Source organism: Blastomyces dermatitidis (assembly GCF_000003525.1).
Source record: "Blastomyces dermatitidis ER-3 genomic scaffold supercont1.9, whole genome shotgun sequence".
Taxonomy (NCBI): Eukaryota; Fungi; Ascomycota; class Eurotiomycetes; order Onygenales; family Ajellomycetaceae; genus Blastomyces; species Blastomyces dermatitidis.
In genome coordinates, this window is record NW_025544782.1 from 888,188 (window position 1) to 904,561 (window position 16,374).

At 46.9% G+C, this 16,374-nt stretch overlaps 2 protein-coding genes across 3 annotated transcripts; one reads left to right on the top strand and one right to left on the bottom strand.

Annotated features, from left to right (window-relative positions):
• Nucleotides 1-428: 428 nt before the first annotated feature.
• Nucleotides 429-8,724, bottom strand: BDCG_07546 (chitin synthase). The gene is made up of 4 exons (XM_045423331.1): nt 5,950-8,724; nt 2,185-5,835; nt 831-2,119; nt 429-744 (listed from the first exon to the last, which is right to left on the bottom strand). Exons 1-4 carry the CDS (start codon nt 6,246-6,248, stop codon nt 647-649), a joined length of 5,337 nt encoding a protein of 1,778 aa, XP_045278751.1. The 5' UTR covers nt 6,249-8,724; the 3' UTR covers nt 429-646.
• Nucleotides 6,976-15,995, top strand: BDCG_07547. 2 transcript variants are annotated; one of them, XM_045423333.1, is made up of 5 exons: nt 6,976-7,650; nt 7,732-9,708; nt 9,779-9,967; nt 10,044-15,301; nt 15,369-15,995. In XM_045423333.1, exons 2-5 carry the CDS (start codon nt 9,590-9,592, stop codon nt 15,398-15,400), a joined length of 5,598 nt encoding a protein of 1,865 aa, XP_045282201.1. In that variant the 5' UTR covers nt 6,976-7,650; nt 7,732-9,589; the 3' UTR covers nt 15,401-15,995. The 2 variants fall into 2 exon arrangements, with proteins under 2 accessions (XP_045282201.1, XP_045278752.1); XM_045423332.1 differs by having other exon boundaries at nt 6,976-9,708.
• The last annotated feature ends 379 nt before the right edge of the window (nt 15,996-16,374 follow it).

Sequence of the window (16,374 nt, forward strand, 5' to 3'; positions counted from 1 at the left end):
ATGGCGAGAAACTAAACAAGAATAAATGCAACAGAATTCAAAGAGAGCATAAATTAAAAAGGAAATAATAGTTAGAGGAACCAAAATAGGGCTAGTATCAATGATGCATGTAATTATTATAAAGATATTATTAGTATATATGTATGCGTACGATTGAGAATGAACATATTCATCTCATATTGATAGCGGACGTGATGTGTTTTTGACTTCCTGAAATTCCTGCTTTCCCAAAACATTACAACAATATATGACAGGCAAGGAAGAAGACATACACAAGACACACGCGCGCTCGGGGCGAACAAAAAAGGGGGGAAATCGAATAAACAAGGTGGAAAATTAGAATAAAATACCACAAAGACATACCAAATAAGGGACAAACTAGTTAGCACCCACATTACGGTAAAAAAAAAACAAAAAAAAAAAAAAAAAAAAAGAGAGAGAGAGAGAGAGAGACCAAATAGTAATAAACATATAAAAGATGAAGTAAAATAGCAAAGATAGATGGTAAACCTCCGTCAAGACATGAGAATAATTAAAGTAAATCCAAGAACAAAATGAATTTAACGGAGCAGAGTCGTTAAAAGCGGGCATGGACCCGATGTGTCCAGGCTCGAGCCCGAAAATAAATCGACGGTTATCCTGGTTTTCACATATTGGCAAGTTCGGTATCGATCTGGCGGTCTAAGAATGACTTCTTATCGCCGGTCAATGTCGTCTGCAATCGTTGTTCAACAAGAGCACGAACTGCAGTCACAAAATCGTTAGATAAACAAAAATATAGACGAAAAAAGAAAGAGGGGAATCGCGAACGTATAGTTAGCAATACGAACCTTGTTTTTTGGTCACGGTATCCAAGTCCACCTCGGACAGACAGTGTTGAATAGCCTCCGTAATAGTTGCCTCATCTGGCCCTAAACTTGGTGGGGTTCTGAAATCCACCATGGTGTTCACTGGTCGAGTCATACCCAGTGGGCTGCGCATGCTTTGCCGCTGAGGAACTCCGAGGTGACTCTCGGTTCCCACTGGCCCAAACCCGCTGAACCGGCTTGCGCTTGCTGGATTATCATGGTAGCTGCTAAGATTGCCCATGGACAAATGGTTTTGACTGCGAGCGCCAAGGGGCTGCTCCGTGTACCGTGAGAACGATGACATGTGCGAGTTTCTATTGCCAGGTATATTGCCGCCAAACGGACTTGTGGAGTGCGGAGTCATGTACGGTCCATGGGGTCCTTGGGTAGGGAAGGGGGTAAGGATAGTTGACGCTGGTTTCACTGAAGAATATGTTGAGTGCATATCATCCATCTCCATGGCAGCGTCATCAGCATACACTGGCTGGTAGAACTTTTCCTGCCCAGAAGGCAAATTTCCCCGGCGACCTGGGAGGTTGTTGGCAAGCGCGTAATCATCCCAGCGTTGCAGAGGAATGCATCTTGGATCGAACCCTTCATCCTCAACGGCAATGACGCGTTTGTCTCCCTTCTCGCCGATAACGATGCGAGTACTTCCCCACGAGAAATTATCTTGATTCCAGAACGAGTAGAGAGGTAAAATGAAACTGTAGATCGGGAAAGCAAGGATGTAGATTATCATCCACCCAATATGTTGCCACTGGCGTTTTATAATAAAAATAATTGCCTGCAACCCGTAAACACCGGCAATGATTGCAATCGAAATAATCGGGAATTGGCCACTGTTGGTTGCAGCAAGGTAAATGATATAGACCAAGTAAGCACAGGTCGCTGGGAGGATAATCGTTCCAAAAAGATCAATAAACACCACGAATCTCATACTGAAGCAGCAGAAACCGCACAAGTCTGGAAGGAACATCAATTCTGCTAAATTGTGTATGGTGGAATTGATCCAGCGACGTCTCTGGGATAGCAAAACGCTCCATGTTTCTGGAGCTGCAGTGCTGGCGTATGCGTCCGGGATGAATTTATACCTCATGTTCGGGAAATGCTTGGTCATTAAGGTTGTCAGATATCGATCCTCTCCAAGGGCCAAAAGATTCTTCTTATGCAGTGTATCAACGTCTATGTCAGAATATTCACTCAGAACCTTATCCGAAATAATCAATGGACGACCTTTATCAGCAGTCCGAAGACGATACATGCAGAAGCTAAGAAAAGTTAGCGAACCAACGCCATAAATAAAGAAAAGGGGAAACGAAGACATTTATCGTACCATCCAGGAAGACAAGTAACGCTGCCAAACAAAGACTCGAAAGCCTTTGCCAGGTGGTGGGAAATATAGTACTCGTAAACTTGAATCATTGTCCACCAACTGCGCTCTTCGTTCTCCAAACTAGTTTCGCCGCAGATACCGGCAATTTTCGAATCATTCGCACAACTTGCCACAAGTCGGTTCAAAGAATCCTCTTTCACACTTGTGTCAGCGTCAACCATGAGGAGATACTCGTAAAGCTCAGGATCAACTCCGATAACATTGTTGATTTGGTGGAATATTTCAAGTTCGAGTGGTGACATTGCTGAACGATGGTGTACCCGGTTTAGGAAACTGAGAATTAAAACTTGAGAGTCTCGCTTTCCACGGTTCCCTGGTTTCGACTTGGTTTGTTCGGACTCCTTTCCAACCTTGACGACAACAATGTAAGGTACAACATTGCCTTCGAATTCATAAAGGCCGGAATACACTTTCCCATAGTTGAGTTGGTCGCTTCCTACGCCCACAGATTTAAATGGAAGGGCAGGAGGATCGATCTTCGGATCGACACCCAAAATATCCAGCACAATTTTTGGGGTGGGTCGGTCATTACCCCCTCCAACAATCATACCATCGCAAATCACAAAAATAAGCTTGCGTTTATTGTCATACTGGAGAGCTGTAAGGGAGTCAAGGCCTTTCCGCAGTTGATCTTCTCCCTCAGTGTATGCCGGCACCTGACATATGACAAACTTGTCTTGCATCGTAGGCCGACGTTTAGTACCAAGCTGGAGCGCAGCAACGAATTTGATGAGAATAACACCAGCCAGTATGCAAGTGAATGCAAGCAGGATGTAATTGTTCACCTGGCATCTGGCTGTCTGTCGGAAGTCGGTTCTACCAACATAAAACTGGTGCCTTAGACACCAATAACTGTTCTGGAACTCAACACTATTCTCCCACTTGTCGCTAATATCCTCGCCCGGGTTATTTAAGAACAACTTGGTAACTTTCTCTGGTAGGAAATCGTAGGCTGCGAGATTGTTCATCGCCTTAAGGGTGTAAAAATAGTCCGTTAGGTCAAACACTTCATCTCGGAGTACAACCCATCGCCGCTCGTCCTCTTCTGCTTGTTTCCGTAATTCCTTGGTATTCCAGACCACATCTCCTTTGTAATACTCCCTGATCCTCGGTGAGAATTCTCTGTCATACCAGTTGATATCGTGCAATTTGGAATTGGGGTCACGCTCATTTAGAGGACCAGAGGCGTGGAGTGCATTTGGATATACAACGGCATCAGTTTTGTTGTTGCGGAGACTAACAGTGTCGGCTATGTTGAAGCCGCGACATGCCACAGTCAGTGGAATAGGAAAGTAAGCATCCAGGTTCAAGCCGCGGAAAGGGTCCATTCTAACCCTGGAAGTGTCTCTCGTTACAGCGTGTGGAACTCTCCAAAACCTGCTAATGTCATACACCACCCCATGGATACTGACGTAGTAGTCATTATCCCCTTGGTGAAAACTGACTTCTCTCTCAGACCATACTTTGTCTTTATTGGGACAAAGTAGATTTCCAAAAGCGACAATCCAGAAAACAATCGTGGCGTTTAGGAGAAGGATTAAAGCCATGAGAGTAACCTTTTCTCTCCAGGCCATTCGAACATCTGGGCGTTTCATACGGCCAACGTACCGAAGGACAAACGAAGGAATCCAGAAAGTCACCGCCCAAGCGAAGCCGGCCCAAGCACGCCGAGACAATGGAATTTTCTTCTGCTCGATCTTTTTGGGGTCACCATATTCTGCATCAATTTGACCGGTGAATGTCCCAAGATCTTGATCGTAGTATTGGGCATCGTGTTTTCGGTCATCTCCCTTTGGACCAAGACCGTAGTCCCCAGGTGCGGGTTGGCCAGGTTGGCCAACAGTAGGCGCGATGGAACGAGGTCCTCCAAACGCACTCGCGGGCATAGTTGCCACGCTTTGCCGATGCATAAGATTTTCATGACTGCCACCAAAGCTTGTCTCTGGTTGAAAAAATCCGCTAGCATTGGGTGGTGGTGGTGGGGTTGAAGAATATCCACTCTCAAAGGGAGTCATCACTGGGTTGAAGGGGTCCTGTGGGATATCCTGTGGTTTCATATCCAGCATTGATTCAGCCTCCCACCATGCAATTTCTCTCATCCAAATTCTCTCGTTGCCGATAACCACATCACCATTGCTCCACCCTCTTTCAAGGATCCAGCTTTGTACTCCATCCTTCCCTTCCTGGCACCCGAGTCGAGAGTACCTTGCGACAAATTCCTCTACGTCGAAATCTGCCGTGAAGTCAAGGTGCTTGTTCCGGCGGTTGGCCCATTCAGGAAGCCTCCATGCACGAAGCTGACGAGAGACAGTCCCAGCAGACCACGAGGACGTAACGGATGGTAAAGAGGCCAAGGTAGCAGGCAAGTCGTCTGTGGGGTGCAGTGCAAGGTGGTACCAAACTCTGCTGCTTCCTAGAGTATCGCTGAGGTCAAAACGGCCCTTCTTGCCAAGAGTGATACCTTCGTTTTCAACAGGATATAAAATCTGTCGAAGAAACGCGCCCATTTCAAGTTCCAATCCAACTTTCTCCAGAACCCCCCCTTTTCTGTCGTATGCCTGTTCTCGTTCACGGATGGCTGCGCTTCCCTGTACCCCCATATCGGCCTCAACCTCTGCGACTGCATTGTGCATTTCCTTGATTACAGAATGTCCTGGGGCAACAACCTCAATTCCATCTTCCTTCATTTCAGCATTAATACCGAGAGAGTCGTCGAAGACTCCCCTAAGGGCGATGGCCTTTCCCAAGGCCGGATCTGGAACTTCGATAACTGTGATGCCAGCCGTATCGCCCGTTTCTTCATCCGACCAGGGAGTCCTCTGGCCACGGCCACCATCACTGGAGTTGCTACCCTGGGTGTTATGAATCTCATTAAAGATGGCCTCGTTAGCTTTTGATATCACCCAATCAACCAAAGCTTCGTAGATGCCCGCGATGAGGATGGTACGATCATCTGTGGAGCACTTGTGAAAAAGGACTTCCGGATCAAGGTTTAGAAGACCTCCAACATCTTCACAAATTTCCTCCAGTTCCTCCTGGTCGATTAAAAATCCCAGAGAATTACCAAGTTTTAATAGAGCAGCCAGTATGGTAATAAGACTTCGATGTGCGGCGCCTTTGATACCAATTGCCCTGAGGGAAGCTCTAAAATCTTCGGCAGAAGCTGCATCATCCGCGGTTGGTAGATATGCTGGTGGGTCGAATGTGTTGGATTTGTTCAAGAGCGAATATGCCGAGGCATCTTTGAGGCTGAGAAACTCCCTTTCAGCCGGGGTCGACGCAGATGTAAGTAGGTAGTAAAACACATCAAAAGCACGGTAGCCAGCTTCTGCAGGAATATTAAGGAGGCCGCTGGAAACATCAAGGCCGGCGGTAGATAAGGCCAGTGATACCTCTGTTACGTTGCCAGTGAGGGTGAAGGTATAAGACACGGCAAGTGCGGAATAGCGAGATTGCGAGGGACTATAAGGAGTAACATGAGAAACGAAGGGCTTAAGGACAGAGAGCGCAGTGTAAGTGGTCGATGGGGTCGACAGTGGCAGCTTAGCTAAGAATGGTGCAAGCAGGGAAGGCGTAGATCGGTGAGATGAGCTATCAACCTAACCGTTAGCACGAATTCATGATATACCAATGCACCTTTCGCAAGGGGAGGGTGAAAAAAGAAAAGAAGGGAGGAGGGGGACGGGGAGGGGGGGGGTTTCCAACCATAAAACGATACACCCATCCTCAGCTCTTCTCCGAGCATGCTCCCAAGCCCGTTTCGCGAGCTCTGCGTCCACTGTTCCTCCTACTTCACCGTTCGGCCCAGGACTTGCGGCAGTAAGCCATGTGTTAACTGTCAAAGCCGTACCGGAGTCGAGCTGGTATGATTGACCTGAGGAGTATATGGTATGTAGGGCATTGAGGAGAGTTGTGTTGGACACCTGGGCAGCTGGTTGACCAGTCGAGCGGGCGCCCAGGGCGGCAGAAGACGTCGTCGAGTAAACTGAGTACCGGTTCGTCATAATTGCTTGCAGATGGCTATCTCAAAATGGGAACAAGGTACGGCAAACGCTCAAAGAGGCTGTTGTTAACGGCGAATTAGTGACCAGAGGGAAGTTTTCCCGCCATCCAATTCTTGAAGTGTTGATGTGTCTCCAGCCCTTGGAGCGGGCAGCAAAGACGAGGGGAACACGTCCTGCTCGAAAAAAACCGCGACCGTTGCTTATAATAGCCTTGTCGTCACTGCACCGGCTGAAATTACAAGCGGGGTCTTTGTTAGATAGAGAGAGGGCTTTGATATTGCGAGAGACCAAAAATTGCGGGCAAAAACGAGGAATAGGGAGGCGTAAGCAGAAAGCGAAGGACGAGGACAAGAAGCCCGAAGGCGAAACAAGCAACTCGTCGCTAACTCAGATAAACGAAAGGAATAGTAGAAGAAAACCCAAGCGAGAGAGAGCAGGAGGCTCAGCGATGAGGCCGTGAGGTTGAGGTTTGGCTAAACAGATACAGAGCGAGCGAGAGATGGAGTTGGTGGAGGGATAAACAGACAGACAAACAGAGAGAACAGATAGGGTGGGTGGCTGTTTCAAGGGCCTGTTTGTGTACGGTAAACTGTAATACATGTATTGTTCTCTAAACCTAGCTAGAATACACAGCCGTAATACTAACTGATTGCCCGTCCGTGCTGAGGCCACTAAAAATATCGCAGTTAAGCAAGGAATCGATCAGTAGGAAGGAAGGATACATAAGCGACAGCAGATGTGATACACAAGCCTCTTCGAACAGGGACAGCATATGTATCACCATGTCTCAACTTGCCCTCAGGCTCCGGGTTCTTTTTGCCTCCTACTCTCCACCCCTTCTCTACGCTGTATTATTTGGATGACGCGCGAGAGCAAAGTTGCCCCAGGGACGACAACACGCGCTCCACTCCACTCCACTACTGCCAAATCAATTCCAATCAACGGGAAATGGTTCTCCTCCAGGCTAGGGGGAACACCGATGATCCGCCAGCGAAAACCATTGGCATTGGGCTTGCCATCCATCGACCTGTATTTATAGTATCAGGTGTACTACTATACTCTACTGTACTGTACTGTATTGTATTGTATTCCACATTCTGCATCAAGGGAAAAACGGGAGTCTGAACGTTCGTAAGGCTGCGCATGAGGTTAATCAGGCAAGAATGCATTCAGCATATCCCGAAGATTCCCCGTAAAGCGAACGACGCTCACAAAGAACTTTGGTGATTTCGCCACAGGTAAGGGGACACCAGAGGCTAAGTTAATAATAAGAGAAGAAAAGAAGCCCCGGAAAGAAGACAGAAAGAGTTTCTGCATCATGTCACTTAACATCTAAAAATGGAGATCGAAAAAACTGGCTGAGGCTCAGCAGCAGTACTGGCGAAGAGTTTGGGTTATACTTGTAGGTCTGTCCCTCGTAGTTCCTCGATAGTTGCACGCACTGACTGATACATTTAATATTCATCGACATCTTGTGCTGAAGTTGGAATCATGATAGTGAGGGAGGGGCCTCCAGCACATTTTGTCTAAAACAAAAGACCAAAAAAAAAAATGGGAGCAAGATCCACCTCCATCTTTGACCTTTTGAGAGCCTTCCAAAGTTCTTCCTAAAAACAGAAGATTGGCATGTCAGCAGCACGCAACCCGGAGGAGGGAAATAATAGAATCGCTATTCATGGATCTTGGGGGCCATGACTCGAGCATCATTGATTTTCTTTCACTGCAACCCACATGCACAGCCTTTTTCATGATATCCTGGCCCATACCAGAACTGCCAAATGAGGCGGGCGATTTTCTGAAAGAATGCTAGTGCTGCGGGGTGATATTTCAGAGCAAGCATCGAGGGCCCAGCCGAAAGGTCTCAGTTGGAGTCCCCACCAAGAAGGTGGCAAGAAAACCATGTCCATCGTGTGTACGGACCGAAATATCATCATCGACACATCACCCCTCTCCCATGTATGTATGTCTTACCCCATGTCCATGGAGCAGGTTAGTAGTAGGTTGCCAACGGTCCGAGTATGTTCAGAATCAGCTGAAATATGTACTCGCAACCGTAATGTAGAGTTTTGCTCATGGGGGTTTCCTTTTCTCCTTCAAGCTTCAGCTCCCTTCTAGCGTCAGCTGACAGGTGGGAAAATTTATATATAATAATTTGCTCGAACAAGGGAAGAGTGGGATCATACCATACCGTTGTGTTTTTTTTTTTTTTTTTTTTTTTTTTTTAAGCTCTTTCTGTCATGCTCTAGACTGAGCCTAAAATAGATTTGGGTCTGGCACTTGTTTTGGATCACGAAGGACGTGAGTTTGGGCGAGACGAGACAAGACAGGAAGCGCTGCGGCATGGCATGGCATTGGCATGGCACGCATTGCACTTGGGCTTCTTAGCCCTGTCAGTACCGTAGTTAGTTACCGCGGAGAGGAAAATCTTGCACGGGCGGATCCCAGCCGCCTTCCAAGTTTCCAAGTTCCAATTTCCAAGTTCCAAGTTCCAACTCGCCTGTTGGCTCAGCGGAAGGGATCTTATAATAATAATAATAATAATAATACGGAGTAATCATAATAATAATAGTAATAATAGAATAGTCGCCGTAGTAATCCGTAGCCTGGGAATATTTGCTCCCGGTCATATATGTAAAAAACGGTCACCGTATTTCATGATACGGTGGTATGGTGGTACAGTAAGAAACTAAATCAAAGAAATATTAAGAATAGAATACAGATTACACATTCAAGAGTTTACATGTTTCCCCTTTGGGCGGCTGCCAGTGGACTCGCTCGCTGTCTTTGCTGCAACCTCAACCTCGTTCACTCGTTCACTCGCTCGCTTGGACATCATCATCATCTTCTTCTTCTTCTTCGCCTCTCACCACTGTTTTGAAGCCAACTCAACTCCAACTCTCGTCCTGCTTGAGATACTACCCTCTGTGCCACTCGCTCGTTTGTTTGCTCCTCCCCTTTCGTGTTTCTTGCCTTGGCTTCTCTCCGCGTTTGGGAAAGGTCATCGTTCGTTTTTTTTGACGCTGAGGAGGAGAAATCTCTCACTTGACTGTCGACGTTGGTATTTCATTTATCCGTCACGAAACTGAAGGGTGCAAAATTATCGTTCTTGGTTTATTGGCTATTTTGTGTGTTGGTTGCATTTCGTTGCTTCTCGACGGACATTCTTGTCCCCTTTCGTTATTATTCCCAATGTCCGAGTACGGTGCCAATCGTTAAAAAGAGATATCGCGCCCTTTCGACTTGATAGCAGAGAGTAGTCACCTACAGTCATTATCGCTTGATTGAACCCTTTACCATCAGCCTAAGTGGCCTTGGTGCCCCAATAGCAGCTGACCTTGACCATGGCCCTCCACTCATTGACGGGGACGGGATCCATTCCCGCTCATGCACAGTCCTCCTTACCTTCGCTTCCTTCGCATCTTCAATCGGACACACACCTCACGGCTCATCTGGCCAGCAGGTAGGGATTTCTTCACCCGTCAGATTTCATAACATCTTCTAACAATCTTATCTCTCTTTCTCGTTTTTAGATTTCATGTGTCTCTACCAACAGCCCGGTTATCCTCTCAAGGATTGATATGCCTGAACACCTACACATCTTCCACCCAGGGCCCCGATGGACAAAAGGAAGGAAGCGCAATGGGGGAAGCAGACGACCTGGCTAGGCGTGCTTGGGCTCGTTTGGGAGGAAGAGGAGAAAACCAGGCCATCATTTTCCTGTAAGCCTCGCAATTTCGAGAATGACCCCTCCTGTGAAGTTTGAATTGGAAATGCTAATTTCTTTACCACCTGAAGGGGTGAAACTGGCTCCGGGAAGACAACCGTTCGCTCCCATCTTCTTTCTTCTTTCCTTGCACTATCATCCACCCCTCTTTCAGCTAAGCTCTCCCTTGCGGCCTTCGTTTTCGACACTTTGACAACCACCAAATCGGTTACTACCCCGACTGCGTCAAAAGCAGGTTTGTTTTTCGAGCTTCAGTATGATGGCTCGTCAACTGTCAATCCAACTTTGATTGGCGGCAAACTTTTAGATCACCGGCTGGAAAGAAGCCGTATTGCATCCGTTCCTACAGGTGAACGAAGTTTCCATGTACTATATTACCTCCTTGCGGGAACCAGCCCGGCTGAGAAGACCCATCTGGGTTTGGACAGTGCAATCGATATCCGCACTGGTGGAGGCTCTGGCAACCGTTCGTCCGGTACAGTCTCACATAAGAGGTGGCGGTATCTTGGCCATCCGACACAACTGAAAGTTGGGATTAATGATACGGAGGGCTTCCAGCAATTCAAAAACGCTCTACGCAAATTGGAGTTCCCCCGGAGTGAAATCGCCGAGATCTGCCAGATTCTTGCGTGTATCTTGCATATCGGACAGCTGGAATTTACTACTGGTCAATCAACTACAACAGGCCCGGAGGAGAGCGGCGGATATTCGCATGAAGGTGGTGAAACTGTTACGATTGTCAAAAACAAGGATGTTTTGGCAATTATTGCTGCATTCCTCGGATTGAGCGTGGATGATCTCGAGGCTAGCCTTGGGTACAAAACGAAAACTATTCATCGGGAACGTGTGACTGTCATGCTCGACCCTAAAGGAGCGCGGAATAATGCTGATGAGCTCGCCCGGACCCTTTACTCTCTGCTGGTTGCATATGTAATCGAAAACATCAACCAGCGTGTATGTGCTGCTGAGGACGCGGTAGCCAACACGATTTCTATTATTGACTTCCCCGGCTTTTCCCAAGCGTCCTCAACAGGCTCAGCATTGGACCAGCTCCTGAACAATGCTGCTACCGAGTCGCTTTATAATTACTGTTTGCGAAGCTTTTTTGAATACAGGGCAGACATGCTCGAAATCGACGAAGTTAGCGTCCCTCCAACTAGCTACTTCGATAACTCGGATGCTGTCAAAGGCCTGCTCAAGCAAGGTAATGGGCTTTTAGCTATCCTAGACGACCAGACGAGGCGCGGACGATCTGATATGCAGTTACTCGAAAGCTTGAGAAAACGATTTGCGGACAAAAATCCGGCTATATCTGTCGGGAGCGCCACAGCTACGCTTCCCGGCAGCAACTTCGCTTCAAAAAATCAGGCCGCTAATTTTACAGTTAGACATTTCGCAGGGGAAGTCGATTATCCTGTCCAGGGGTTGGTTGAGGAAAACGGCGACTTGGTTTCTGGCGACTTAATGAACCTTATCACTTCCTCCAGGAGCGCTTTTGTGCGAGATCTCTTCGGCCAAGAAGCACTCCAAACAATCCGCCACCCTAAGGAAAAGTCGGCTATTGTGCAAGCCCAGGTTAGCTCGAAGCCTCTTAGAATGCCCAGTATGGCAAGACGCAAAATGGATAGACCTGTCCGACCTACTGCTCGTGCAGCTCAGGCGGATAATGATGATGTCGATATTGCGGGCAGCACGAGTTCCGCGTCTGGATCCAAAAAGCGTAAGCAGGGAGCTCTTGCAAATGGTCCTAGCCAGGGTGCTGCTGCTCAATTCCTTGTATCATTGGACAACATAAATAAGTCCCTGGCTGCAGGCAGTGTGAATCCCTACTTCGTGTTCTGCCTGAAACCCAACGATCGTCGAATCGCGAATCAATTCGATAGTAAATGCGTGCGAGCACAAGTACAAACCTTTGGGATTGCCGAGATCAGTCAGCGGCTTCGAAATGCAGATTTTACCGTGTTCCTTCCCTTCAGTGAATTCCTTGGCCTGTCAGATGCAGAATCGATCATAGTTGGCAGCGAGCAAGAAAAGTGCCAATTGGTGGTTGACGAAAGAAGATGGCCAAAAAACGAAGCACGAGTTGGAAGTACTGGAGTCTTTCTAAGCGAAAGATGCTGGGCGGAGGTTGCGAGGGTTGGTGAACGAGTTGTCCCCAGCTATAGCGCAGGTGGCACCGATGACGGCAGAGATGGGCTACTGGGGGTTGGCACCAAAGGCCCATACGGAGACTCGAAGGTTCGGCTTCTAAATTCGCCCGACATATCTCCGTCGCCTGGCGCATATATATACGGAGATGATACCAAGCAGGGATTCTTTGGGGGTCAGGAGATAGACGGCCGTTCTGACGCGGGTGCATCGGCCTTCAATTCTGGTGACATGTTCAAAAATTTGGAGACGCGCGAGCAGATGGCCGAGAAAGGCAATGAGAAGAAAATGGAAGAAGTTGATGACGTTGTGATTTCTGGTAGCCGTAAACGGTGGTTGGCTCTCGTTTATATGCTCACCTTCTACATTCCTGATTTTGCTATCAAGTTCTTCGGACGAATGAAGCGCAAGGACGTGCGAATTGCCTGGCGAGAGAAGTTCGCGATTAACCTCCTCATTTGGCTTAGTTGTGCTTTGGCTGTCTTCTTCATCATCGGCTTCCCCCAGTTAATTTGCCCGAAACAAAATGTCTTTTCGCCCGATGAACTCTCCTCCCACGACGGAAAAAATACCGATGCTTATATAGCCATTCGGGGAGAGGTATTCGATCTGGGCGCTTACATACCTTCACACTATCCGAAAATCGTTCCTCGAAGTGCGTTGGAAAAGTATGCCGGCCTCGATGCTACGAAACTGTTCCCCGTGCAAGTTAGCGCTCTTTGTGATGGCGTTGATGGCAGCGTCGACCCATCTGTCCCCTTGGACTTCAGGTCTGTCAATAGAACGGGCTCTGTCAGAGTTTCGCGAGACGATGATCCAAACGCTAAATACCACGACTTCAGAGCCTTCACCGAAGATTCTAGGCCGGATTGGTATTGGAATCAAATGAGGATGTTGAGAGCAAACTACAGGAAGGGATACGTTGGTTTCTCTCCGCAGTATCTGAAGACACTTGTGGATCAGGATCAGTCAATCGCCGTCCTAGATGGCTATGTGTATGACTTGTCAAATTATGTCATAGGCGGCCGTAGCCCACGCGCACCTCCTGGTCAAGATCCCCCGAAAGATGTCAATGTCAATTTTATGGATCCCCTCGTTGTGGATTTATTTCAACAAAGACCTGGGCAGGATATCTCGGAATTATTTAGGCGTCTTCCTCTTGGAAATCGAGAACGCGCCATGAGAACCTGCTTAACCAATTTGTTTCAAGTTGGGAAGTTGGATACTAGAAATTCTGTCCAGTGTCAATTTGCGCAGTACTTCATTCTCGCGATATCACTGCTCTTAGTCACCATCATCGCCTTCAAATTCTTCGCCGCGTTGCAATTTGGAAAGAAAACTCTACCGGAAAATCTCGATAAATTCATTATCTGTCAAGTGCCAGCGTATACTGAAGATGAAGAGTCTCTGCGTCGAGCCATCGACTCAATGGCTCGGATGAAATATGATGACAAACGCAAACTACTTGTTGTCATTTGCGATGGCATGATTATCGGTCAAGGAAATGATCGGCCGACGCCCCGGATCGTCCTAGACATTCTGGGCGTTCCGGAGACTGTGGACCCTGAACCGCTAAGCTTCGAAAGTTTGGGAGAAGGAATGAAACAGCACAACATGGGCAAAGTTTACTCCGGGTTATATGAGGTTCAAGGCCATATCGTACCGTTCTTGGTTGTCGTTAAAGTTGGCAAGCCTTCGGAAGTATCTCGCCCCGGAAATCGTGGCAAGAGAGATTCGCAATTGCTCCTAATGCGTTTCTTAAACCGTGTCCATTACAACCATCCCATGAGCCCCCTCGAGCTTGAAATACATCACCAAATTCGCAACATCATTGGTGTCAACCCCACGTTCTACGAGTTCATATTCCAAGTTGACGCAGATACCATGGTCGCTCCAGACGCTGCCACTCGAATGGTTGCTTCATTCATGCAGGATACGCGCATCATCGGGCTTTGTGGAGAAACAGGACTCAACAATGCCAAATCCTCCATAATAACCATGATCCAGGTTTATGAATACTATATCTCTCATAATTTGACAAAAGCCTTCGAAAGTCTATTCGGGTCAGTGACGTGTTTGCCTGGCTGCTTTACAATGTATCGTATTCGAGCCGCCGACACAGGAAAACCTCTTTTCGTTAGTCGAGAAGTGGTAGATGCCTACTCTGAGATCCGCGTTGACACCCTTCACATGAAGAATCTCCTCCATTTGGGTGAGGATCGTTATCTTACCACGCTTCTTCTGAAGCACCACCCGAAATACAAGACCAAGTTCCTCTTCAATGCTCATGCCTGGACTATCGCACCCGATAGCTGGGCTGTGTTCATGTCCCAGCGCCGGAGATGGATTAACTCAACTGTTCACAATCTTATTGAACTCATTCCTCTACAACAACTTTGTGGATTCTGCTGTTTCAGCATGAGGTTCGTCGTTTTTGTCGATCTTTTGAGTACGATTATCCAGCCCGTGACAGTTGCATATGTCATTTATCTCATCGTCCTTATTGCCATCAACCCAACACTCATCCCGATTACGGCATTTATCTTGCTTGGTGCTATCTACGGTCTACAGGCTATTATATTCATCCTCCGGCGCAAATGGGAAATGGTTGGCTGGATGATCATTTATATCCTCGCCATGCCTGTTTTCTCCCTTGGTCTTCCGCTTTATTCTTTCTGGCATATGGATGACTTCACCTGGGGTAACACCCGTATCGTCACGGGAGAGAAAGGCCGTAAAGTTGTTATTTCAGACGAGGGCAAGTTTGACCCTTCATCCATACCTAAGAAAAAGTGGGAAGAGTACCAATCCGAGCTTTGGGAAGCGCAAACCCATCAAGACGATCGTTCAGAGGTTTCTGGATTCTCATATGGCACTCGATCCTACCACCCACCTGCGTCTGAATATGGGTTTGCCCCCTCCCGACCTCTTTCTCAAATGGAACTTAATCGCCTCGCCGGGTCTCGCATGTCCGTCGCTCCTTCGGAGATGTTGGGCCGCGGCCCTGAGATGGAGATGGTGGACCTCGCGGGACTTCCGAGTGACGATTCGCTGCTTGCGGAAATCCGCGATATCCTTCGTACCGCGGATTTGATGACTGTTACGAAGAAGAGTGTCAAGTTGGAACTTGAACACAGGTTCAATGTCAATCTCGACGCCAAACGGCAGTATATCAACTCTGGTATGTTCTTCCTTATTCCATTTTGTGATCCTATTTTTCATTTTACTAACATCTGTGACTTCAACAGCCACCGAAGCCGTCCTTTCTGGGAACCTTTAAAACAAAAAATATAAACCATCTCTAATCTATCATTTACCCGGAGTTTTCTAATGTATTCTTCTTCTATATATTGTGCAATCTTTATTTACATTTGCCTCGTCCTTTCTATTCTCTGTTCAGTGCACGTGAGGGCATTTCGTGGTTGATAAATTATTTTTGGTTTCTCTTCTAAGCGTTTGGACTTTCATTTTGCTTCTTTTCTTCTAATTAATAAAACAAAGCACTAAGGAAAGTTTGGCTTTATCAAGCTTATCATTTTTAATCTTTATGGAAATTTCTCTCTCTCCCTTGGTTTTTGTAGGACTTTTTATTTTCCTTTTGAATCAGTGCATATATGTGTGGCCTATCTATCTTGACTCATTCCCCCTTAATTCTTTGCCTGCTGTTTTTCAGTCCTATTGAAATGATTTGAACATGGCAACTTCTTGTTCTTCTATATCTTTGTTTTAATAAGTTATTTATAAATAGCTTGATCTCTCATGTTGCTTCTTTTGTTCTAAATTGTTGATTTTCTGTTTCTTCAATTCTTTCTTTGGTTTTTATAGCTGTGTCATAGTACTTACTGTAGGTTTATGTATGCTGTATTTTTGCAGAAGCATTCTCATTCAAAAAGGCTGTCCCCATGCTGGTTTAACTAGTTCTTTTGCTGCATATCGCTGCAGTTAGAATCACAATTCAAGCGATTACTACTCGACTGCCGAGAGCCAGAGACATATAGTATATATATATATATTAGAAATTAGATCTTGCTTTTCATCAGTGAAGAGCACGGCCATTGGGTGGAGTCTATCACCGAGCCGCTAGCAGCGGACGCAGTGATTTATTTAACAACCAATTGCCATTCGCAAGGTATCCAGGCTCTACGCGCTGGCTTTGGCCAGCTACAATGCCACGAACTCGAAGCCATTTCTACACGTTTGTTTTTCTGCGGTCTTCCAATCCCCTTCTTGTGAAGTGTTCTCGCGGCAGCAATT

Coding starts and splice junctions, on each gene's coding strand:
- BDCG_07546 (XM_045423331.1), bottom strand. CDS start 6,248: ATGACGAACCGGTACTCAGTTTACTCGACGACGTCTTCTGCCGCCCTG. Junction 2,120..2,184: donor GTTACTTGTCTTCCTGGATG/GTACGATAAATG, acceptor AACTTTTCTTAG/CTTCTGCATGTATCGTCTTC. Junction 745..830: donor TACCGTGACCAAAAAACAAG/GTTCGTATTGCT, acceptor TTGTGACTGCAG/TTCGTGCTCTTGTTGAACAA.
- BDCG_07547 (XM_045423332.1), top strand. CDS start 9,590: ATGGCCCTCCACTCATTGACGGGGACGGGATCCATTCCCGCTCATGCA. Junction 9,709..9,778: donor ACGGCTCATCTGGCCAGCAG/GTAGGGATTTCT, acceptor TCTCGTTTTTAG/ATTTCATGTGTCTCTACCAA. Junction 15,302..15,368: donor ACGGCAGTATATCAACTCTG/GTATGTTCTTCC, acceptor TGACTTCAACAG/CCACCGAAGCCGTCCTTTCT.